Below are 23,657 nucleotides of genomic sequence, written 5' to 3'. Positions count from 1 at the left end.
CTTTGCCTCAGCCCCCTGCAGAGCAGCTGGTGGGCGGCTCTGGGGTGTCTGCGTCCCCGCTGGGCTCCCCGCTGGGCCGCTGGTCCCACCCTGCTCTCCCCCAGGCGCGGATCAACGCCACGCTGCAGAGCGTCGATGCTGCGCAGACCTTCCTGGACAGCAGGGCTGCGGACGTCGTCCGGAACGTGAGCTGCGCTGCCCCCCGGCCCCGGGCCCCACGGGGAGGAGGCCCCCGGCGAACGCCCCCTGGCTTCTGGGGACCCTGCCCTCTGGCAGGGCTGCGCGGCAGGTCGCCGGGAGGAAGGGCTGGGGGTCCCCAAACGCCTCCCATGCACCCCCAGGGCGGGGAGGGGGGCGCCCGGGGACAGGGCGCTGGGAGGAAGGGCTGGGGGCTCCCCAAACGCCTCCCATGCACCCCCAGGGCGGGGAGGGGGGCGCCCGGGGACAGGTTGCCGGGAGGAAGGGCTGGGGGTCCCCAGATGCCTCCCATGCCCCCCCAGGGTGCGGAGGGGGGCGCCCGGGGACAGGGCGCTGGGAGGAAGGGCTGGGGGGTCCCCAAACGCCTCCCATGCACCCCCAGGGTGCGGAGGGGGGCGCCCGGGGACAGGGCGCCGGGAGGAAGGGCTGGGGGGTCCCCAAACGCCTCCCATGCACCCCCAGGGTGGGGAGGGGGGCGCCCGGGGACAGGGCGCTGGGAGGAAGGGCTGGGGGGTCCCCAAACGCCTCCCATGCACCCCCAGGGTGGGGAGGGGGGCGCCCGGGGACAGGGCGCTGGGAGGAAGGGCTGGGGGCTCCCCAAACGCCTCCCATGCACCCCCAGGGCGGGGAGGGGGGCGCCCGGGGACAGGGCGCTGGGAGGAAGGGCTGGGGGCTCCCCAAACGCCTCCCATGCACCCCCAGGGTGGGGAGGAGGGCGCCCGGGGACAGGGCGCTGGGAGGAAGGGCTGGGGGTCCCCAAACGCCTCCCATGCACCCCCAGGGCGGGGAGGGGGGCGCCCGGGGACAGGGCGCTGGGAGGAAGGGCTGGGGGCTCCCCAAACGCCTCCCATGCACCCCCAGGGCGGGGAGGGGGGTGCCCGGGGACAGGGCACTGGGAGGAAGGGCTGGGGGTCCCCAAACGCCTCCCATGCACCCCCAGGGCGGGGAGGGGGGCGCCCAGGGTGCTGGGTGGGGTTCGGACGCCCTGGCGTGGGGATGTGGGTGTCTGGCACCGAGCTGTCCCCATCCCAGCACAGACATGAGCCCATGGGGCGGGGGATCCTGCCCCCCAATCCGTGGGGGGCACCAGCTGCTCTTACTCCACCCCCCCCCCCGCTCCCAGCCACCAGCCCTGAGGGCAGCGTCTCACCCCTGTGCCCCCCACAGGAGAGCCGGGCCTTTCTGCAGACGCTGCTGGGCTACTTCCAGTCCTACATCGCCTGGGCGAAGAGCACGGTGAGTGACGCCCCGACCCGGGGGCACCGCCCTGCCCCTGTGCCTGCGGGCGGGGCTGGCTGGGCTTCTCACCCCTATTGGGGACACTGAGGCACTGAGCGAGGCCGGGCCCTGCCCTGGGCGTGCCCTGAGCTCTGCCCGCGGGGTGCTCTCTCTCCCTTGGGGCGGGCTGACCCCGTGGGGGGCTCCCTGCCTGGTGGCGGGGGGGTGGGTGGGACGGGCAGGGGAGAGGCAGGCGGGCCCATGCCAATGGGGCGCTGATGGGCCGTGTCCTGTCTCTAGCTGAAGGGACAGGTGGGGCGCTGCGGCCGCGTGGCCAGGACCGTGGACGTGGCTGGGATCGTCGCCTGCAGTTACATCGTGGACTCCCTGGTGAGGGGCAGCGGGGATGTTGGGGGCAGGTTTGTGGGAGCTGGTGGTGTGTGGGCTGTGGGGGGCGTTGGGGGGCAGGATTGTGGGAGCTCGGGCTGTAGGCAGCAGGGAGGCATTGGGGGGCAGGTTTGCGGGAGCTGGGGGGCTGTGGGCGGGGGGGCTTTGGGGGCAGGTTTGCGGGAGCTGGGGGGCTGTGGGCAGCGGGGGAGCATTGGGGGGCAGGTTTGCGGGAGCTGGGGGGGCGGGGGTGGTGGGGGGCAGGGCGGGAGCTGGGGGGGGGGCAGCATTGGGGGGCAGGTTTGCGGGAGCTGTGGGTGTGGGCAGCGGGAGGCATTGGGGGGCAGGTTTGCGGGAGCTGGGGGGGTGTGGGCAGCGGGGGGGCATTGGGGGGCAGGTTTGCGGGAGCTGGGGGGTGTGGGCAGCGGGGGGGCATTGGGGGGCAGGTTTGCGGGAGCTGGGGGGCTGTGGGCAGCGGGGGAGCAGCATTGGGGGGCAGGTTTGCGGGAGCTGTGGGTGTGGGCAGCGGGGAGGCATTGGGGGGCAGGTTTGCGGGAGCTGGGGGGTGTGGGCAGCGGGGAGGCATTGGGGGGCAGGTTTGCGGGAGCTGGGGGGGTGTGGGCAGCGGGGGGGCATTGGGGGGCAGGTTTGCGGGAGCTGTGGGTGTGGGCAGCGGGGGGGCATTGGGGGGCAGGTTTGCGGGAGCTGGGGGCTGTGGGCAGCGGGGGGGCATTGGGGGGCAGGTTTGCGGGAGCTGGGGGGCTGTGGGCAGCGGGGGGGCATTGGGGGGCAGGTTTGCGGGAGCTGTGGGTGTGGGCAGCGGGGGGGCATTGGGGGGCAGGTTTGCGGGAGCTGGGGGGCTGTGGGCAGCGGGGGAGCATTGGGGGGCAGGTTTGCGGGAGCTGGGGGGCTGTGCGGGGCGGGGGGGGGGCTTGGGGGGCAGGTTTGCGGGAGCTGGGGGCCTGGGGCGGGGGGGCCTGGGGGGCAGCAGCTGGGGGGCTGGGCAGCGGGGGGGGGGGGCAGGTTTGCGGGAGCTGGGGGGCTGTGGGCAGCGGGGGGCTTTGGGGGGCAGGTTTGCGGGAGCTGGGGGCCTGTGGGCAGCGGGGGGCATTGGGGGGCAGGTTTGCGGGAGCTGGGGGCCTGTGGGCAGCGGGGGGGTGGGGGGCAGGGCAGCTGGGGGGCTGTGGGGGGGGGACATTGGGGGGCAGGTTTGCGGGAGCTGGGGGGCTGTGGGCAGCGGGTGGGCTTTGGGGGGCAGGTTTGCGGGACCTGGGGGTGTGGGCAGCGGGGGGGCATTGGGGGGCAGGTTTGCGGGAGCTGGGGGGTGTGGGCAGCGGGGAGGCATTGGGGGGGGGGGGGAGGTTTGTGGGAGCTGGGGGGGCTGTGGGGGGGCAGCGGGGGGGAGTTGGGGGGCAGGTTTGCGGGAGCTGGCGGGCTGTGGGCAGCAGGGGGGCGTTGGGGGCAGGTTTGTGGGAGCTGGGGGCTGTGGGCAGCGGGGGGCATTGGGGGGCAGGTTTGCGGGAGCTGGGGGCTGTGGGCAGCGGGGGGCGTTGGGGGGCAGGTTTGTGGGAGCTGGGGGGCTGTGGGCAGCAGGGGGGCATTGGGGGCAGAGTGTGGGTGTGGGAGCTGGGGGGCAGGGGGAGCTGTGGGGGGCAGGGCAGCTGGGGCAGCAGCATTGGGGGGCAGGTTTGCGGGAGCTGGGGTGGGTGTGGGCAGCGGGGAGGCATTGGGGGGCAGGTTTGTGGGAGCTGGGGGCTGTGGGCAGCGGGGGGGAGTTGGGGGGCAGGTTTGCGGGAGCTGGCTGGGGGGCTGTGGGGGGCAGCAGGGGGGGGGGAGGTTGGGGGCAGGTTTGTGGGAGCTGGGGGCTGTGGGCAGCGGGGCAGGGCAGCTGGGGGCTGTGGGGAGGCAGGTTTGCGGGAGCTGGGGGCTGTGGGCAGCGGGGGGCGTTGGGGGGCAGGTTTGTGGGAGCTGGGGGGCTGTGGGCAGCAGGGGGGCGTTGGGGGCAGGTTTGTGGGAGCTGGGGGCTGTGGGCAGCGGGGGAGCATTGGGGGGCAGGTTTGTGGGAGCTGGGGGCTGTGGGCAGCAGGGGGCGTTGGGGGCAGGTTTGTGGGAGCTGGGGGCTGTGGGCAGCGGGGGGGCATTGGGGGGCAGGTTTGCGGGAGCTGGGGGGCTGTGGGCAGCGGGGGGTGTTGGGGGGCAGGTTTGCGGGAGCTGGGGGCCTGTGGGCAGCGGGGGGTGTTGGGGGGCAGGTTTGCGGGAGCTGGGGGCCTGTGGGCAGCGGGGGGACATTGGGGGGCAGGTTTGCAGGAGCTGGGGGGTGTGGGCAGCAGGGGGACTTTGGGGGGCAGGTTTGCGGCGCTGACGGCTCCGGGCCTCTCCCCTGCCCAGAACGGCTTCTGGTTCAGCCTGGGCTGGTGCACCATCTCCCTGCTCCCCAGCATCGTCCTGGCCGTGCGGCTCGCCAAGTTCTACCGGCGCATGGAGACGGCCGACGTCTACGAGTAAGGAGCCCCCCCCGCCGAGCCCCCCGACCGCCCCCCGGTTACCCCCAGCCCCGGAGCCAACCCCCACCCGCCAGGCCCGGCCCCACCCTCTGCCTTGGCGCAGGCAGTGAATTCACCTGGCCCCGTGCCACGCGCTGCCCCCCAGCGGCACTGGGCTTATGGGGCCTGGGTCCAGCCCCACAGCTGTGGTGGGAAAGGGCTGTGGGAGGGTGGCCCGTTCACACCCTGCCGCTCACTGCCCAGACATCAGGGAACCCCCTGGGCATGTGGGGAGGCCCCGGAGATGTGGGGTGTCCAGGCCCTGCCAGCTTCACGTCCTCCCGGGTCCCTTCCCCTGCGCCCGCGCCCGCCGGGGGAGAACCAGAACCCCTCGGCTGGCCCTGGGCCTGGATCAACCCTGCCCTGCCCCCTTGCCCCTGCTTGGGGTGAGGAGAGGGCGGGCCAGGGATCTCGAGGGCTGGACTCCCCTCCCTTCTCGGCACCTGCGGGGGCACCAGCTGCGACCGGCACGCCCCAGCCCTCACTGCCCCCGTGGGCCCAGCGGGTGCTGGTTCTGGCCCATGTGCATGGGGGGGGTGTTGCTGCTGGGGCCCAGGGCACATGGGGGTCTGTGCAGGGGGAGGCCAGGGCCCTCCAGCCCAGCCCCGAGCGGTGAGACGCCCAGCCAGGTCCCTGCAGCCCAGCCCATCTGCCTGGCTCCCGCCCAACCGGACCCCAACCCCCCCCGCCCCAGGCCGGGTTGGACAGTGCAGGCGGATGCTGCGTGGGGGCTGGGGGGCTGCTCTGCACAGCCCTGCTGGCCTGCATGGGGCGGGATGGGGGCACGTGCCCACCCCCACTGACCGCCTGCCTCTCTCCCCCAGCAGTGACCAGGAGGCCCTGGAGATGTAAGTACCTGGGTGGGGCTGGCCTGCGTGGGGGGCGGGACGGGGGCGCAGGCGGATGCTGCGTGGGGGAGGGGGGGCTGCTCTGCACAGACCAGCTGGCCTGCGTGGGGGGTGGGACGGGGGCACGTGCCCACCCCCACTGACCGCCTGCCCCTCTCCCCCAGGAGCGACGAGGCCCTGGAGATGTACATTCCTGGGTGGGGCTGAGCAGGGGGCACAAGGGGCGAGGCCGGAAGCCATCCCAGGGATGTGGGGGGGCCATGCCCTGGGCAGCAGGGGGGGGGCCCGGCTGGCCCCAGCGTTTGGGGGGCAGATGTCCGCTTCGGGGGAGGGCCCCAGGACCTGTGGATCAGCCCCGCCGGGCTCTCCCGGCTGTCCCCGCGGCTCACGGGCACCGTTCATGGAGGCTGCAGACTGCCCGGGCCAGGTCTGTGCTGCGTGGGCACTGCCAGGGCCCAGCCTGTGCCCCCCGGGGGCCGGGATACCCCGCCTGCCCCCCGCCCGCGGAGGGCCTGACCCGCCCCGTGCTTGGCTTTGCAGGGCTTCGTCCACAACGCAGTTCAAAATCCCCCGCGTGGAGACGAGGCAGTAGCGGCCCCGCCCCCGCGCAGACCTGGACTCCTCCGCCCGGCCCGTGGGCTGACCCAGCCAACCCGCTGCACCCCTCCCCCAGCGCCGCCGGAATCTACGTGCTCAGCCAATCACAAGCCTTCCCTGGTTGGGCGCCGTCCCACTTTCCGGCCCCTTGGCTATGTCGTGTTCCATAGACCCCGCGCTGCTCCACAAACCCAGAGCCCCCCCCCGCAGGGAGACAGTGGGGGGGGCACCACCTGGCACCCTCCCCTGTAGTCACCATGGGGGATGCTGGGAGCTGCACATGAAGGATGGCAATCCTGCTCTAGGGGCAGGGCCCAGCCCTGACAGAAGGGCTCTGGGTGGGCTGCCCCCTCGCTCCGTGTGGGGCGGGCGCCTGTGCCAACCGCAGCCTGCCTGTGGCCGTGGCTCAGCCAAGCCGGCGTCCCCGTCCCTTTGCTCTCCCTGGCGCTCCCGGTCGCAGCCCTGGGCGCAGCGGGGGGGCTGGCGCTGGCTCGGGCTGGCCTCCGGCGGCAAGCGCAGGCCCACACGCGGCCCCGCAGCGGGGCGGGAGGGGGCAGAGCTCTGAGGGGCCCCGCAGGACTCGGCCCTGGCCTTGCGCCCATGTCCCGGCCAGCCTGGCCCGGGGGCTCCTAGCTCTGGCCACCCCGCGGGCAGCGGAGCCTTATTTATTTCTGTAGGGTGGGGAGCCAATAAAGCGTGTGCTGCAGCCGTGCGCGTCCCTCCGTGAGCCGGGCAAAGGGGCCTGGGGCAGCCTGGCCTCCAGGCCTAGTGTGTGGGGGGGGGAGCAAGGGGCTAGCGGGGCCCCCTTGACGCACAGGGGGCACCTCAGCCCAGGCCTGGTGCTCTAACGGGCCACCCCTCCCTGCCATGGCCCTGCACTCTCCCGACCCGGGGGGGGCTCCCCTGCCAGTACAGAGTGGGGGCAACACAGCGCTCCCCGCAGGGCAGGACTGGGGGGCAGGCCCGGCCCACGTGAAGCCAGCCACCCCCGGGGCTGTGCTGGGCAGCGGGAACGCCTGTGGTGAGCCGCGTGGGGCGGGCACCCCGGGGGGCTGGTTCTGCTTGGCGGGGGCCCGCGTGAGAGAGGCAGCGCCCGGCCTCACCGTCACGGAGCCTCCGGCCCCCAGGGACCCACAGGGGCCCGCCAGGTCTAAGCCAGCAGGGGCCCTGGCTGGCCCAGCCCCGTCGCTGGGGTCCCCCGGCCAGGCCGCCCGAGCAGGGACCGGCGGGAGAGCAAGGCCTGGGGCAGCGGCCTGCCACCCCGGGGGCCGTGGCTGGGAGCGGGCGAGGCAACAGCTCCCGGGACATGGGGAGCAGCCCCGCCCTCCACCCCCCCCCCGGCCCAGTGCACCAGCCCCACCCCCACCCCCACTGCCCTCCCCAGAGCTGCATCTGGCCCCTTTGCCCTTCCCCTGCAGCCTTGGCCTCAGGTGCCTCTGGGCCGCCCCTGGCTTAGGGGGCAGGAAGGGGCGGGGGGAGTCTGCCTGCCTTGCCCCGCCCCCAGGCCACCTTGGCGAGCCCCGGCCTGCCGAGGGGCATGAAACCGACCACAGGGCCGGCTGGGCCAGGCTGAAGGGACTAGCCCAGCACCCAGAGCTGCTAGCCACCCAGGTGCACGTGGGCGCAGACTGGGCCGGGCTCTCCCTGCCTGGGTTCTGCCTTCGCTCCCCCCCCCCCCCCGGCCAGCCTGCCACTCAGAGCCGCGCCCCTGGGGACAGGGGGTGCCCCGTAGCCACACTGCCCCCTTCCCTGCCTGGGCTCTGCCTTCGCTTCCCCCCCCCCCCCCGGCCAGCCTGCCACTCAGAGCCACGCCCCCGGGACAGGGGGTGCCCTGTAGCCACACTGCCCCCTTCCCTGCCTGGGCTCTGCCTTCGCTTCCCCCCCCCCCCCGGCCAGCCTGCCACTCAGAGCCACGCCCCCGGGACAGGGGGTGCCCTGTAGCCACACTGCCCCCTTCCCTGCCTGGGCTCTGCCTTCGCTCCCCCCCCCCCCAGCCAGCCTGCCACTCAGAGCCACGCCCCCGGGACAGGGGGTGCCCTGTAGCCACACTGCCCCCTTCCCTGCCTGGGCTCTGCCTTCGCTTCCCCCCCCCCCCCCAGCCAGCCTGCCACTCAGAGCCACGCCCCCGGGACAGGGGGTGCCCTGTAGCCACACTGCCCCCTTCCCTGCCCGGGCTCTGCCTTCGCTCCCCCCCCCCCCGGCCAGCCTGCCACTCAGAGCCGCGCCCCCGGGACAGGGGGTGCCAGGTAGCCACACTGCCCCCTTCCCTGCCTGGGCTCTGCCTTCGCTTCCCCCCCCCCCCAGCCAGCCTGCCACTCAGAGCCGCGCCCCCGGGGCAAGGGGTGCCCTGTAGCCACACTGCCCCCTTCCCTGCCCGGGCTCTGCCTTCGCTCCCCCCCCCCAGCCAGCCTGCCACTCAGAGCCGCGCCCCCGGGACAGGGGGTGCCAGGTAGCCACACTGCCCCCTTCCCTGCCTGGGCTCTGCCTTCGCTTCCCCCCCCCCCCCAGCCAGCCTGCCACTCAGAGCCGCGCCCCTGGGGCAGGGGGTGCCAGGTAGCCACACTGCCCCCTTCCCTGCCTGGGCTCTGCCTTCGCTCCCCCCCCCCCCCCAGCCAGCCTGCCACTCAGAGCCACGCCCCCGGGGCAAGGGGTGCCCTGTAGCCACACTGCCCCCTTCCCTGCCTGGGCTCTGCCTTCGCTCCCCCCCCCCCCCCGGCCAGCCTGCCACTCAGAGCCGCGCCCCCGGGACAGGGGGTGCCCTGTAGCCACACTGCCCCCTTCCCTGCCTGGGCTCTGCCTTCGCTCCCCCCCCCCCCCCGGCCAGCCTGCCACTCAGAGCCGCGCCCCCGGGGCAAGGGGTGCCCTGTAGCCAGACTGCCCCCTTCCCTGCCTGGGCTCTGCCTTCGCTCCCCCCCCCCCCCCCGGCCAGCCTGCCACTCAGAGCCGCGCCCCCGGGACAGGGGGTGCCCTGTAGCCACACTGCCCCCTTCCCTGCCTGGGCTCTGCCTTCGCTCCCCCCCCCCCAGCCAGCCTGCCACTCAGAGCCGCGCCCCTGGGGCAGGGGGTGCCAGGTAGCCATACTGCCCCCTTCCCTGCCTGGGCGCTCCTGGGCCAGGCGGCCGCCCTGTGGGGGGGGGGGGGGCACAGACCCGCCAACAAGCAGGTCCAAGTCGTCCAAACAGCCCTGTGCCAACTGCAGCCAGGCCCCTTCCCTGCTGGCCCAGCCCCACGGCCGGGGGAGGGGAGCGCGGTGCCCCGGTCCCCCCAGCTGGGTGCAGCAGCCCCATGGAGGCGGGGTGGCTTGGAGGGGGATGCCCGCAGGGCTGTGGCAAAGCCTGGGCGCTGGTGAAAGCGGCAGGCAGCACACTCAGCCCCCCCACTGGGGGGTTCCCCTTCCCCCGAAGCAGCAGGGGTGTCCCGAGCCAGGCTCCAGAGGGGGGCAGGGAAGCCTGGCAGTGAGCCCCCGTTTCCTGCTCAGGGACAATCACCCCCCCGACTGACAGGGAACGGGGGGGGGTGCTACCTGTTCCCCCCCCCAGCCACGGTCACGTGGCTATTGCGTTACCCGGGCCCGTCCAGGGCCTTGCCCCGGCACTTCCTGGGGCTGACGTGCTGAGTGAAACGCACGGGCCCAGGCCAGCCGATGGCCCTACAGCCCGGAGCACTGCGGCCGCGGCGCTGCCTTTTCAGTGCACCCTTAACCCGGAGCCCAGCCCCCGGCCGGAAAACATCTCCCCCCTCCCCCCCGGGGCTGCTCACGCCATTCAATTCTCCCCATTCACTTCCTGTCCTAAACCCGCCAGCCTCCCTTCCCCGCCTGCTGTGCCCCAGCCTGGCCCTGCAGCCCAGAGGGGCAGCCAGCTGAGCCGGCTTTCCCTGCGCCCGCCACCAGCACGTCCCACTTCCCCTCTGCCCCAGGCCCAGCAGCTGCCCCCACCCCCGGCCTGGGGGCACAGGGCTGCAGGGAGAGCAAGCCGAGCAGCAGTTCCTCTTCCCCGTGCAGCTGCTCCGGGGGCTTTCCGCAGCCGCAGGCACTAGGGCCGGGCGCCCCCCCGCAGCCCAGCCCCAGGGCGAGACAGGAGACAGGCAGTCGTTAAACACCATTTAATATTGCAGAGTGGGGCAGCGCCTGCCTTGTGCAACCCCACGGGCCCTCGGACACGCCCGGGGACGGGCCGAGAGGGGCCGGCTGGCACCGCGCCTGCTTCCCCCACCCCCTTAAAACAGCAGCCAAGCCCCTGTGTGCTCCAGGCAGCTGGGGTGTGAGCACCGGAGCGGGGCAGAAGGGGCCAGGCCGGCAGTCACCCCTGCGGCCCCAGAGCAGATCAGGGCCGTGGAGCTGCAGGGCTTGGGGGACAGGCACGCCCCACACCACCCCCTCTGGTACCCCGTGTCCGACCCAGCTGGGCACTGGGACCGGCAGCAGCTTTCTGGCCTGGGGGGCTGCCCAGCAGCAAGGCTCCACTCCAGGGGACACCCCTCTCTCCCAGCGCCTATCAAGAGCCCCCGCCAGCCCGAACCCAGCCGCCTGCCTGCGCCCCGCGCCCAGCACCCCGAGGCAGCCAGCTGGCTCCTCTCTGCCCCTGCCGCCTCGGGCAGCTCCTCCGCGGCCACAGGTCAGTGCCCGCCGGGATCGGCAACCAGCCAGCAGCCCCCTGCGCTGCCCCTGGCCGTGCTCCCTGCCCGGGGGGCTGCCCCCCTCCGCACAGGCAGCGGGGCTGAGCGCGGCCAACTCCAGCCGAGTTCATGGGGGTCGGACAGCCAGGCCCCCTCTCCCCGCTCACGCCCCACTCAGCGCTGCTTAACCCAGTGCCGCTCCTGTTTCAAACACACTCGGGGAGCTCTGGTTTCTGTCTACATCCCCCTAGAACCAGCCCCCTTGGGGAGCACTCCAGACAACCGCCCCTGCCCGGCCAAGGCTGCCCCGGGGGCTGGCGTCTCCAGGACGGAAGGAACCTGCCTTTCCCCGCTGTGGGCAGGGCCGGGCGAGGGCCCAGGGCCCTGTCCTGCTGCCCAGCCACTCTGGGGACGTGGCGGTGGAGGGGGCGGGCCAGGCAGCCGGACCCAGCGCCTTTGGCTCCGAGAAGGCGGAGACAAGGCCAGAGCCCAGGGCAAAGGTAGAGGGGCTGGGAACAGGAGCGGCCAGGCCCGGTCTAGCTGCCTGCACTGCAGCTGCACCCACAGGGCAGGCTGGGCCCGGGGCAGCGAAGGGGCAAAGCTGCTGGGGAGGCCCGGGCGAGCCCAGGGCAGCGCTAGCTGGGGAGTTTCAGGCCAGTGGGGGGCAACCGAAGACCCTGCCAGCCCCAGGCTCCGCGCTCGAGGGAGGAAGCCGGGCGGGCGCCCACAGGCAGGCCCCTTCCCCAGGGAAACTGCCTCAGTGTGAAAATCCCCCTGACACCCTGGGACCGGTCAGCTCCCCCCGCCTGCCGACCCGTGAACCGTGCCTCTCTGGAGCTGCTGGGCACTGCCTTGGGAATGGGGCAGGTTGGGGTTCGCCGCCCCCACCCCGCTGGGCTGTGCTGCTCAGTGAGCGGAGCGCCCCCCCAGGCTGTCGCTCCCATTCCGCCCCCCCGGCGTTTCACACAGCGTCACTGGGGCTCCAGTCCGAGAAGGGAGTCCTGCCAGCGCCCCCCTGGAGCGCCGTGTCCGGGGCTGCCTTGGGCCCAGCCCTGTGCTCCCGCGGGGGGGTGGGCGGCGGGAAGGGGGGGCCCTGCAAGACGTCGGCGTAGAGCTCGTCCCGGGCACACTGGTGCTGCGCCACCCGGTGCAGCAGCGGCTTCAGCAGGGCCAGGGTGAGCGGGGCCCCCCCGGCACAGAAGGGAGCCGGGTCGCCCGGCGAGGCGGGGAGGTGCTGCTGGAGGGTGCCGAGAACCTCGGAGGCTGTCAGGTCGGCTGGGCACAGCTCCCACAGGCTGGCCAGGTAGGGGTCCAGCTCCCGGTGCTGGGCGACCTGAGCCAGGAGGGCGGTGAAGATCTCCTTGTTGAGCAGCGGGCTGAGCCGGGAGAAGGTGGCGGCCGCTTCCACCAGCCGCGGCCACCTGCGGAGGCGGATGAGGAGCTGCACGGCTTGCAGGACGGCGTTGGGCCGCTCGCTGCACAGCAGCAGCTCGATCTCCGTCTCGCCGGCCGGGCCGTGGCGCGGCCGGGGGAGCACGGCCAGCGCCCTCTTGTAGAGGGGCACCCCGCCCTCGGGGCCCTCCTTGTACGGCCAGGAGGCGCCCACGTACTGCTGGGTCAGCACCACAAAGCGGGGCAGCCACTGGGGCTTGAAGCGGTGCAAGGACCTGCAGATGAGCTCGAAGAGCGGGAGCGCCCCGTTGGGGCCCATGTCCCCCTGCGGGGCCGGCCCCCCCAAGACCTTCTTCCAGATCTCCGGGGTGGCCCTGGCCACCAAGAGGCCGTCTCCATTCTGCTGCAGCTGCAGGCTGCCCCGGATGGCTTTCCAGGCGGCGCGGGGGAAGGACTGGAAGACGGCGTTCACGTAGGCCAGGTTCTCCCGGTCCAAGTCCACATGCAGGAGGCGGCCGAGCTCCTGCTCCACCAGCTCCTCACAGCACCGGTCAACGTCACTCTCCGAGGCGCCCACCAGGCAGGCCTTGAGGAGCTCCAGGCTCAGGTAGCTCTGCAGATCCACGCCCATGGAGCCCAGGAGTTTGGCGTAGGTCTGTGGGAGGCCTCTGGCTGCCTTCTCCGGGGAGAGGCTGTGCTGCAGGAGGGAGGCGAGCGCGATGGGCGCCTGGAACATATCCCCCTTCTTCAGCTTCTCCACTGTCAGCTGGGAGCCGCTCAGGCTCCGCCGCTGGTAGAACTTGCAGGCTTCCTCGAAGACCATCTCCACCAGCGTGGGCTCAGGCCGGCTGCCCTCCTCCTGGCTGGAGAAGCTGCAGCGATAGATCCCGGTGGGGGTGAGGAGCCGGATTGCCGCCTCTCCCTGGGGGCACGCCAGGAAATGCACCTCCTTAGAGGCCAGGAGCGTCTTCTCCAGCAGCCGCCCGCTGGCCAAGTCAACGAGGTACAGGACCCCGGCCTGCACGCAGGCCAGCGTGCCGCCAAAGGCCGTCAGCTGCACGGGCTCTCCCCGGGCCAGGCGGCTGCCCTCCACGTCCCAGACGTGCCTCCAGGCCCCGTCAGGCTGCACCAGATGCACGGCACCGTGCGAGCCGAGAAGCAGGAGCCCCCCGCAGCTGGACAGGGCGCACGCATGAACGTCCAGGGGCACCGCGGACAACAGGAGACCCACGGACCCAAGCACGAGCTTCTTGAAGTCGCCGGAGCGCAGGGCTTCGCTGTGGACGAACGCTCGGGAGGGGGCCGCCATGGTGACTTTAGCCTCCCGTGGGCACCAGATGAGCAGGAACGTGGAGATGCTGGCACAGGCGGCACTGGTGGGCACCAGGAAAACATGCTGGGGTGAGGCCAGGACGTGGTACTGGGGGCTGTTGTGCACCAAGATGCTCAGGGCGCCCAGGCGGGCCTCTTGCTCCCCCACCTCCAGAGCCCTGGTGCAAATGCAGAACCTGAAGGCCCCCCTGCCGGGGTCCAGATGAGCACTAGAGGGGGGTCTCTCCTCGCACCAGACCAGGCTGTCCCCCTGGCTGCAGATGGAAACAATCCGAGCACGGGCTCCGTGGCACAGCTCCAGGGTCTGCTGCAGCTGCCAGCCCAGGGCGGGCACGAACCGCCACAGCTCGGTCCTGCCCTGCTCCCAGACGACGGCCAGCACCCAGGGGGTCAGCGCGCCAGGGCTCTGCAGGAAGAGCAGCCCCACCACAGGGGGCTGGGGCGGCTGCCAGCTCCTCTCCAGGTCCCCACCGCCGGTGCCCAGGCGCTGGAAGGCGAGTACCTGTGGCCGACCCCGCAGGAGCAGCAGCAGGTGCTGCCCATCCGGGCTGCTTTGGACCTGGCTGGGCGCCTCGCCCGGCCCACGCTGGCTCAGCAGTTCCCGGAGCCGGCGGCTGCTGCCGAAGTCACTGAAATCCGAGAGCTGCCCCAGCGTCCCAGCTCGCTTCATCTTCCGGTGCCTGGCACGGCCGCCCCAGGCATGAGGCAGGGCAGAGAGGGGCCCGGCTGCTGAGCGGTCACTGCTGCCGGAGGATCCTTGCACCCTGACTCCTTTGGGGGCTCCCCCAACCCCCGCACACCCTAAGTCCCTTGGGGGCTCCCCACGGCCCCATTCACCTAGCCCCCTAACTCCCACACACCCTGAGACCCTTGGGGGCTCCTCAAGCCCCCGTTCACCTAGCCCCCAACCCCCGCATTCCCTGCGCTCTCCCCAACCCCCGCACTCCCTGCGCTCTCCCCAAGGCCCCGGTCACCTAGCGCCCCAACCCCCACAAACCCTGAGTCCCTGCGCTCTCCCCAAGGCCCCGGTCACCTAGCGCCCCAACCCCGCACACCGAGTCCCCGGAGGCTCCCCGAGCGCCCAGGCGCCCTAGGTCCCCAAACCTCCTGCGCGCTCTGCGCTCGCTGCGCCTCCCCGGCCGTCGTGCGCCCCGGGCCCCGCCTGTGTGCAGCGCGGCTCTGCCCTGCGCCCCGGCCTGGATACCAGCGTCCGGACTCAGCTGCGCCGCCCGCCCAGATCACAAGGCCTTTGGCTTCCGGGCGGAGCCACTCTCCGCCTCCGCCTCCGCCCCCCGTCTGCGGCCCCGGCTCCCCGGCCCTTCCCCTTCCGCCCCGGGCAGCGGCGGGTCGGAAGGCGGCGCTGGAGCTGCTCCCCCGCAGGAGCCGCTCGGCAGCGGGGCGCGCAGGGCACCCTGCGGGCCGCGCCCCGTGCGTACAGGGCGGAGCAGGCCCGAGTCTGGGCAAGAGGGGCGCGCGCTTAGACTGGGGAACTCACCGCCACAGCATGTCGTGGAGATCAAGGAGTCCAGAGAGCGCCGGGCCACGGAGGTGGGAGTGGCCAGAGCCGGGGGCGTTTTCAGAGACACAACCCCCCCCCCCAGCTCTGGGATGTAAACCGGCCTCCATGAGGAGGGGCTGGGAAGAGACTTCATAGTACCCGAATATCCCCCTCCCCCGTCTGCCTGCTGTGGGGTTACCACAACTGCCTATGAGAACCTGGCGCGGGTCAACATTACCCCACTCAGGGTCTGACCCAGGCCAGGGCTCCTAAGCTTGGCCCAGCAGGAGCATATGCTGGGCACGCACAATGTTGCACTTTCCTTTTAAAGAGCAAGGAGCCGTAGCACCCCGAGTCCCACTTCTCCCACCCCTGGCTTGGCCAGATGGGGTCAGACCCAAGGCCCGTCCAGCCCAGCGACCTGTCCTCCGACAGTGGCCAAGGCCAGGTGCCCCAGAGGGAGTGAACAGAACAGGGAACCAGCCAGTGATCCCTCCCCTGTCGCCCATTCTCAGCCTGACAAACAGAGGCCAGGGACACCAGTCCCATCCCGCCAGGCTAACAGACACTGATGGACCCAACCTCCATGAATTTATCCAGCTCTTTTTTGAACGCTGTTCAAATCCTAGTCTTCACCACATCCTCTGGCAAGGAGTTCCACAGGTTGGCTGTGTGCCGTGTGAAGAAAAACTTCCTTTGGTTTGTTTTTAAGCTGCTGCCTATTAATTTCATTTGGTGACCCCCTAGTTCTTATGTTGTGGGAACCAGTTAATAATTTTTCCTTATTCACTTTTTCCACACCACTCATGATTTTATAGACCTTTAGCATATCCCCCCTTAGTCTCCTCTTTTCTAAGATGAAAAGGCCCAGTCTTTTTAATCTCTCTTCATATGAGACCTTTTCCAAACCCCTGATCATTGCTGTTGCCTTTTTCTGAACCTTTTCCAGTGCCAGGAGATCTTTTTTGAGATGAGGCGCCCACCTCTGTAGAAAGATGGAAAAATAGCTGCGTTGCTTTGGCATGTTAAACAGTCTCAGAGGAGTCGCGGTTTTAGTCTGCAGCTTTAAAACCCAACCAGTAGTCCTGTGGCACCTTTGAGACTATGTAGCTATAGGAAAGTTCCTGATCCTATCTACTGTACATCTATTTGTTGGGCTCTAAGGTGCCCAACTACTGGTTGCTTTGGCATGTTCTCTCTTGCCCCCCGTGCCGCTTGGGCCTTGCCACCCAACCCATCCGAGGTAATTCATGGAGTGAGTCAGCAGTGATCTGAGACCAAGGAAGGGTGCTGGCGGGCAGCCAGTCTGCTCAAAAGCGGGGGGGAGAGGGGAGAGGACGGTGTAACTGTACACCTGCTAGGGGAGGAGGAATTCTGGAATCTGTCCCCCGGAGCAGTGGAGGAAATGGGGAACAGACCTTTTTGACCTTACCTAGGGCGCCTTTGCCATAACTGTCCCCAGGGTGGCTTCTTTCCCGCATTGGCTTCAGGTTGCTGCCTTTGCTACCAGTCTGCATGGTCAATATGTATTAAGGGGTGTCATGATTATGGGGGTTATCCAGCAGCCTGGGGATTAAGGGGTTAACTACACCTAGCCAGGTGGAGTGACCAGTAGGAATGTAGGTGGAACTTTCAAACTGGGACAAAGGAATTTGGGTTTTTTCCTTTCTCCTTTTGTCTCTCTGCAGCTACAATGTCTCTCTCTCTCTCTCTCTCTCTCTCTTGCTCTCTCTCCAAGAAACAATTCTTCACTTTCTGTAAGTAGGGTAAAGTTTAGATAAATCCGTCAGGTTTTCTTGTTTTATGATTTGGGTATGGGATCTGAGATCTGTACATGTTTTAAAAGATGTTTTGGCTTTTCTTTGTAACTAAGTTCTAGGTCCATGGAGTTTCTCCATGAGTATATTTTTTTACCTTCCCATCTAGTCATGATGCTTGCAACAGGAATATTGTTGTAATAATAAAAGTTCTTTCTTTTCTTTTTATTAACCTGGCATTGGTTAATTGTGTGCCCTGATTTTTATTCTGGGGTGAGATTTCCCAAATGATCTTTCCCCTGATTTCTTTATTAACATTTGGGTGGTGGCAGCGGAAGTTTTATTCCCAAGATCTAGGGTTTTAAGCTTTTGGGGGAAGTTTTATCCCAAAGCCTGGTAGATAAGGCTTTGGGATACACCTGCTGGCCCCCACTTCTGCATTTATCATTCCAGAGTGGGGAAGGAGCCATGACAAAGGGTATGTCTGGTTGCTACCTACGAGCCTGGCTGCTGGGCAGGGCAGGCTGCCCAGGGGGCCGGTTTTGCCCGCGATGCTGAGCCTTGCCCTGCGTGGCAGGAGATGCACTGACGATTGTGCACTGGCAGGAGACGTGACAGCCGTTCGGCCCATGCCCCCCAGCCTGCTCCTGGCTCCTCACTGAGTCAGGACTCCTAGGCTGTCTATGGAGTGAAGTGTCACGTTTAGAACAGGCGAGGCCTGGGGTCTGGGCGGGGAGTGGGGTCTAGTGGTTAGCGCAGGGGGCTGTGAGCCAGGACTCCTGCGTTCCAGTCTCGGCTCTTGGAGGGGCCTGGGGTCTAGTGGCTGCAGAGCCAGGGCTCCTGGTGCACCGCCCTGCTTCGTCGCCGGCCGGGCCGTACAGCAGTAGGGGCTTGTAACGCCCCGGGCCGTTGCATGGTTCGGGGCAGCCAAGCTCCGCCCGAACAGGAGCGGCGCTAGGACCCTGCGGGACGCTAGCGTGGCGGGCGTGAAGGGCTGCCGCGGGGCGCACGCGCAGTGGGGCAGCGAAGCCGGTGGCGCCTGCGCGTTGCGGGCAGCGAGCCGCTCCTCCCAGGTAGGTGCTGGGGTCCCGGCCCCGCCCTCGCTCGCGGGGCCCCCGTTGCCATGGTGCCCGGGGGTCCCGCCCCGCGCCGGGCCCTCAGCCCGGGGGAGCGCCTGCTACGGGGGGGGGCCTGCCCCGCGGGGGGGTGTCTGGGGGGGCCCTGCCACATGGGGGGGGGTGGGGGCCCTGGGGGGGGGGGCCCTGCCCCCAAGGGGGGGGGTGCGTCTGGGGGGCCCTGCCCCCCCAGGGGGGCCCTGGGGGGGGTGCGTCTGAGGGGGGCCCTGCCCCCAGGGGGGGGGGTGTGCGTCTGGGGGGCCCTGCCCCCATGGGGGGGGTGTGCGTCTGGGGGGGCCCGGCCACATGGGGGTGTGCGTCTGGGGGGGCCCTGCCACATGGGGGGGTGTGCGTCTGGGGGGCCCTGTCCCCATGGAGGGGGGGTGTGCGTCTGGGGGGGGCCCTGCCACCTGGGGGGGGTGCGTCTGGGGGGCCCTGTGCCCCCTGGAGGGGGTGTGCGTCTGGGGGGCCCTGCCCCCAGCCCTGCCCTGGGGGTGTGCGTCTGGGGGAGCCCTGCCCCCATGGGGGGGGGGTGAGGGGGGCCCTGCCACTGGGGGGGGCCCTGCCCCCATGGGGGGGGTGAGGGGGGCTGACTTGGGGGGGTGGGGGGGGCCCTGCCCCCAGGGGGGGGGGGGGGTGCGTCTGGGGGGGGCCCTGCCCCCAGCCCTGGGGGGGGGTGCGTCTGGGGGGGGCCCTGCCCCCATGCCACGGGGGTGTCTGGGGGGGGGGCTGCCCCCATGGGGGATGGGTGTGTGTGTGTGTGTGTGTCAGTCTGGGTGTTTGTGGCTGGCTGGTTGAAGCATGTGTGTGTATATGTGTGTTTGGGCAGCCCCTGCCTTATGGGCTGTGTCTGGTTGGGGGAGGGGGAGGGGGAGGGGGAGGGGGAGGGGGAGGGGGAGGGCCCTGCCCCACGGGTGTGGGTGTGTGTGTGTGTGTGTTTGTGTGTGTGTGTCTGGTTGGGGGAGGGGAGGGGGGTGTGTGTGTGTGTGTGTCTGGATGGCTGTGGTGGTTCTGTTACACATGCAGGGGAGGGGAAGGCTCCTGCTTACAAGTGTCACCCCCTGGGTCTGTGCCCCTCCCAGGCTGTGCTTGCCCGCCACGGCCTGAGCTGGAGTGAGCCAGCCCTGGTGCCGCGTTTACGCTGCAGGGTGCAGAGCTGCATCACAACTCCCAGTCGCCTTCCCGCGGGTGTATTCTCCCATGGGGCCTGCATGAGTCTGGGGCTCCCCCCCTTCGGGTGCCTGGGGTGGACCATCCCTGGGGTGGCTGCCGGAGGCCAGGGCTCACCCCACATGGGACCTTGAGGGTGACGTACTGCCCTGGGCGATGTTATTTTGGGGTATGTTTATGATCCACCTGCTAAGTGTGTGGACAGAAACCAGGTGTCATAGATTTGTCCTCCTGCCCCTTTTTGCTATGAAGTATTCTATAGCAAATGGCTCAGTCCAAGCACTGTAGTGCACTAGTATTTCTAATACCGTGTTTGCAGAAACCCGCTCTGTTGCACATCCACTCTGGTGCTGCTGGAGGAGCAGGGGAGCTGAACCGGAGTGCCCCCTTGGCTTCCAAGTGGAGCTACCCAAACCACAGGCGTCCCAGGGGCAGGAAATGTAGCTGGTCTTGTTGTGAATGAGAGTGAATCCAAACGTGAGTGGAATTTCCCACCAAGCCCTGCTCTCCAGTTCATTTCAGAAACACTGACCTGTTCATGAAAGGGAGCTGCCTCTCCCTGAATGAAACTGATGCGCTTGTCAGTTTCATAGCTGCTAAGAGCAGACAGCTGACAGAAATGTCAGTTTCACTTAGCAGCTGTGGGGGGGGGGGTGCTGTCTCTGGGCAGTACCCTACACTTGATGGGGCTGCAGGACCTGGCAGCGCAGTCTCGGACTTCCAGGCTCAGCGGCAGGGAGCCTGTAATGGCAAGTCCTAAGTATTTCCTGCTCCCTGGAATTGTGGGAGGAGGCAGAGCACTGGGTGTGTGTGGGGGGGGGGGGGGGGGGAGGTGGGAAGCGGCTGTGCTTCGGCAGCTCTCTGGAAAAGGGTTTTCCCAATTTCCCTAGCAAAGATTGAGGCAGAGGAGAGCTGCCATGTGACAGGCCTGCTATTCCACGCACAGGACGCTGCCTTTGAAAGCAAGCAGGGATGTGAGCGGGAGCCGATGGAAGGGTTCAGTAAGAGGGTTGGCAGAGTGAAGGCTTGCGATGGGAACCAGGGCAGGAGGAAGGTGGCTAGGCACTGTACAGCACCTTCGATGTGAGGTCCAGATGTGGCAGAAGGGTGTGATTGGAGAGGCGAGTGTGGGAGGGGGTTTGCTCTGCAGTGCCCTGAATGGATCGTGGAGGGGAGAGGTGACAGGCCATGAAAGATGGGGTATTAGTGAAGGTTACAATAATCACACTGAGCAAGCCTGAAGGGAAGGGACATGCTTCTGTGGGGAGAGAGGATGTGGCTGTGCTGGAGACATTATAGAGGTAAAAGTGTCAGGATTTGGCGAGAACTTGGGTGTGAGCAGGGAAGATTAAAGAGGAATCAAAGATCATCCCAAGGTTGCTTGCTTGGTGATCTGAAGTCACTTTCCACAGGCATTGTTCCCCCTCATGTTTTTCAATGGACCAGTGGAATAAATTTTGTTATGTACGCCACCAAATAGAACCACAGTGCTGGCTGTGGGTGTTCTGCTGATCAGCTTGGTGGCATTTGAATCTCTCCTGGAGTCTGCCCAAGCGTTCAGCTTATGGGGAACACTGTCCAGAGGTGGCGAAGGGAATGGAGGAAGCCAAGGGGGGCTGAGGTGACGGGAGACAGGAAAGGAGATGTCCATGAGAGAGGTGATGGAGCGAGGGAGAGGTTTGATTTACTGGATTAGAGGGAGTTGGAGTGGAGAGGGGGCTGTTGAGAAGTCCGGTCCATCCAGAGGAGGTTTTTGTAAAGACTAAACGAGACAACAGCCTGATGGAAAGCCCTTGAGAGCGAAGGGCAGATGCCGAGGAAGCCAGAGGGGCAGGTTAAGGGGTTACACTTGCAGGGATTCCCAGACCGTGTTACGTGTCACGCTGGGGGGGGTGAGTCTGATGTTCCATCCGTTCTCCCCAGAGCATTTTCAAGAAGGTGGCATGTGTGGGAGGGAAGAGTGCAAAGGATGAGGAGGACTCCCCCCTCGGGCCTTTTAGCCCCGTGCTTAGGGCACTTGCTGGGTTCAGTTCCGAGTTGAACAGCGATCTGCTTCTACCCAGAGTGCTGTGAGCACAGCTCCCGACTGGGCCCTGCATGCGACTTAGGCAGCGACCACCTATCTGCCGGTCTGAGAGTCGCTCCGGGGATGAGGTGGGGCACCTAGGTGGGAACTTCCGTTGCTGGGGGTGTTTGGGTGCCTCCAGGGGTCGGAGGTAGCTCTGCGAATCACAGAGGAGCTGAACGCTGGGATTTAGGTGTCCTGTGCTTTTGTGGCTCTAGAGCTAAGTGCCCCGGGTCACGCAGCAGAGCAGAGAAATGAGCTTGGGTCTCTCAAGTCCTAGGCTAGTGCCCTGCCTTCCCCTCTCAGTTCTGGTACCAATACTGGGATGCAGTGTCAGTACCTTGCTGGTTGCTGTGGATGGCCCCTACTGGCCTCTGTCTGTGAGCACTGCCCAGCGGGGGGCACCTTGAGGGTCCCCATGACAGCTACCGGTTAAGGGGAGGGAGTGTCGGGGGAATAACCCCTCTCTGTTCTGGCTGGAATCATGAAGGAGACAGACTAAGAGGGGGCTGGAGTCTAGGGGTCCAGGGGCCCCATCTCAAGGGGTCTGAGGCATCCTGGCCCTGACTCCAGTACCCACGTCACGTCTGTGCTGGGCTGTATCCTGGAGGAGCAATAACCCCCCCGTTCTACTGGCTGGGGGAGTCTGCCCTCGCTGCTCCGGGGCTGCAGGACCAGGGGACCCCGGCGAGCTGTCACAAATACTGAGAGGGGGAGAGGAATGTTGCAACTAAGCAGCGGTAGGCAGGGTCAGAGGCGGTGAGGAGAGCTGCTGCTGAATGTTCTTGTGGGTCGGGCACAGGACTAGGAGCCAGGAAATCTTCAGTTACGATTTGGGCTCTAGTGGCCTGCTGCTGCCCTTGGGCCGCTCATGTCACGTTCTCCAGAGTCCAGGCCTCAGTTTCCCCATCTGCAAATGGAGATTTGCCTCTTGGCTCCTGCCGCCACCTGCTCCTTATTCCATCAGCTGGGGTTGGGCTGTGCAAATGTCCATTGTCATTGTCCAAGGCAGCGCTAAGACCCACCATCCTTTCTGGTGCAGTCCATCCATCCCTTCCTCTGCTTTCCTCAGGATCTCTCTCCTTTCTCCCCTCCCCTCCCCTCCCTCCTGCTGTTTTCACCAGGTCCCTTACCTTCATCCTCTGCATGTGTCTGACCCAGCCACATTACTGTTCGCTACCCCTGTGCAAACTCAGCCAAGGCAGTGGGATTCATAGATCCCAAGCCCAGAAGGGACCATCCAATCTGACCTCCTGGATAACACAGGCCAGAGAAGTTCCCCAAACTAATTCTCAGAGCCGATCTGTTAGAAAAAGTTCCAATCTCGATTTTAAAAATTGCCCGTGCTGGGGAATCTACCGCAGACTTGGCAGATTGTTCCAGTGCTTAATTACTCCCGCTCTCTCACAAATGTGCATCTTGTTGGCGGTCTGAACATGTCAGCTCTATGGTTCTATGATTCTAGCTTCAACTTCCAGTCGCTGCTTCATCGTTTGATTGGAATATATTTTAAAAAAAACCACTCTCCTTATTTTTCTTAAGTCTGCTGGCCTTTGGTTTTTACTTGAGCGTCTTGGCTTCCCTTATCAATTTTCTGTAATTCCTAACTTCTGGTTTATGGTTTACTATCAACTTCTGCTTTCTTCCATTAGTTAACTATTTATTTATATATTTTGCAACTGCCTTCTCTTCCCCTCTATCCCAGGCTGTAGTTTTAGCCAGCACCACCTTCTTCCTCAGTTGTGGGACAGTGGCTTTTTGGTCATCTCAGTGAGGTGTTCTTAAAGGGTTCCCAGTTCGTCACATTTGTGTAATTATGTTCTTTCTCTCAGCTGATTTGGCTTAAAATGGATCCTGTTAGAACATACATAAGAACGGCCATACTGGGTCAGACCAAAGGTCCATCTAGCCCAGTAGCCTGTCTGCCAACAGTGGCCAGCACCAGGTGCCCCAGAGAGGGTGGACCAAAGACAATGATCAAGCAATTTGTCTCCTGCCAACCCTCTCCAGCCTCTGACAAACAGAGGCCAAGAACACCATTTTATCCCCTGGTTAATAGCCTTTTATGGACCTAACCTCCATGAAATTATCTAGCTTCTCTTTAAACTCTGTTATAGTCCTATCCTTTACAGCCTCCTCTGGCAAGGAGTTCCACAGGTTGACTACACACTGTGTGAAGAAGAACTTTCTTTTATTAGTTTTAAACCTGCTACCCATTAATTTCATTTGGTGTCCTCTAGTTCTTCTATTTAGGAAACTAACAGACAACTGAGAATATCCCATATATATAAATATAATTATCCCCTTATTACCTTACCCATTACAAAGATAGCTTCCCCACTTATCACCTCTGATTAGCCATTCATTGACTCATAAATAGCTATTCCCTCCCTCCCTGTCCTTCGCCCCACCTTCTGTACTATATCTGATTGGTCAGTTTAATAATGTGTTTACTTTTTTCATTGTATTCCTTTGGTATATAGGGTCATGCCAATTCTCTTCCAGAATCTGATCTGAGGAAGTGGGTCTGGCCCACGAAAGCTCATCACCTAAGAAACCATCTTGTTAGTTTTTAAAGTGCTACATGGTTTTTCTTTTTGCTGTACCCTAAATATATGAGAGAGTCTTTGTGTCCGTTCAAGAACTCTCCCTGAATGACGAGGGGGCCTATGGCACCGAGAAGACGAACTGATTTATTTGGGCATCAGCTTCCATGGGTAAACCGAATAAATCGGTTCGTCTTTCCAGTGCCACAGGACTCCTCGTTGATGACACAGATTCACACGGCTGTCCCTCGGAGACTCCTACATGCTGAGAACTTGGGCTATCGAATGTGATGTGCAGCTTCTTCTTCTCTGGCTTCGGTCGAGCCAGGGAAACAGGCTGGGCCTGGAGTGGGATTGCTTTCATAAAGCAGACT

General features: G+C 66.4%; 3 protein-coding genes across 9 annotated transcripts in view; 2 read left to right on the top strand and 1 right to left on the bottom strand.

Annotated features, from left to right (window-relative positions):
• The window catches only part of LOC102444131 (prominin-1-A-like), a 40,946-nt gene extending 34,447 nt beyond the window's left edge, over positions 1–6,499 (top strand). For 3 of the 4 annotated variants that reach the window (XM_075934495.2, XM_075934494.2, XM_075934496.2), the window contains 6 exons: positions 105–185; positions 1,366–1,434; positions 1,717–1,806; positions 4,192–4,304; positions 5,171–5,194; positions 5,735–6,499. In XM_075934495.2, coding sequence (XP_075790610.2) covers positions 105–185; positions 1,366–1,434; positions 1,717–1,806; positions 4,192–4,304; positions 5,171–5,194; positions 5,735–5,786 — 429 coding nt within the window. In that variant the 3' untranslated portion in view covers positions 5,787–6,499. The remainder of the gene's footprint in view (positions 1–104; positions 186–1,365; positions 1,435–1,716; positions 1,807–4,191; positions 4,305–5,170; positions 5,195–5,734) is intronic. The other variant, XM_089780258.1, reaches the window with a different exon arrangement.
• Positions 6,500–9,880: 3,381 nt separating this feature from the next.
• Positions 9,881–14,020, bottom strand: HPS6 (HPS6 biogenesis of lysosomal organelles complex 2 subunit 3). Its single transcript, XM_075934497.2, has one exon. The coding sequence runs from the start codon at positions 13,800–13,802 to the stop codon at positions 11,370–11,372; it is 2,433 nt and encodes an 810-aa protein (XP_075790612.2). The 5' UTR covers positions 13,803–14,020; the 3' UTR covers positions 9,881–11,369.
• A 524-nt stretch (positions 14,021–14,544) lies between these two features.
• The window catches only part of ARMH3 (armadillo like helical domain containing 3), a 129,121-nt gene continuing 120,008 nt past the window's right edge, over positions 14,545–23,657 (top strand). For 2 of the 4 annotated variants that reach the window (XM_089780253.1, XM_089780251.1), the window contains exon 1: positions 17,358–17,460. The gene's annotated coding sequence lies outside the window, so the exon portion shown is untranslated. Of the gene's footprint in view, positions 14,681–17,331; positions 17,461–23,657 lie in introns of those variants that run through there. The other 2 variants (XM_089780254.1, XM_089780252.1) reach the window with 2 other exon arrangements.

The sequence above is a fragment of the Pelodiscus sinensis genome, chromosome 8 (genome assembly GCF_052426305.1).
Source record: "Pelodiscus sinensis isolate ZL-2025 chromosome 8, ASM5242630v1, whole genome shotgun sequence".
NCBI classification, from domain to species: domain Eukaryota; kingdom Metazoa; phylum Chordata; order Testudines; family Trionychidae; genus Pelodiscus; species Pelodiscus sinensis.
The sequence above is the reverse complement of the archived record's forward strand: the minus strand, read 5'-3'. Positions and strand labels throughout refer to the sequence as shown.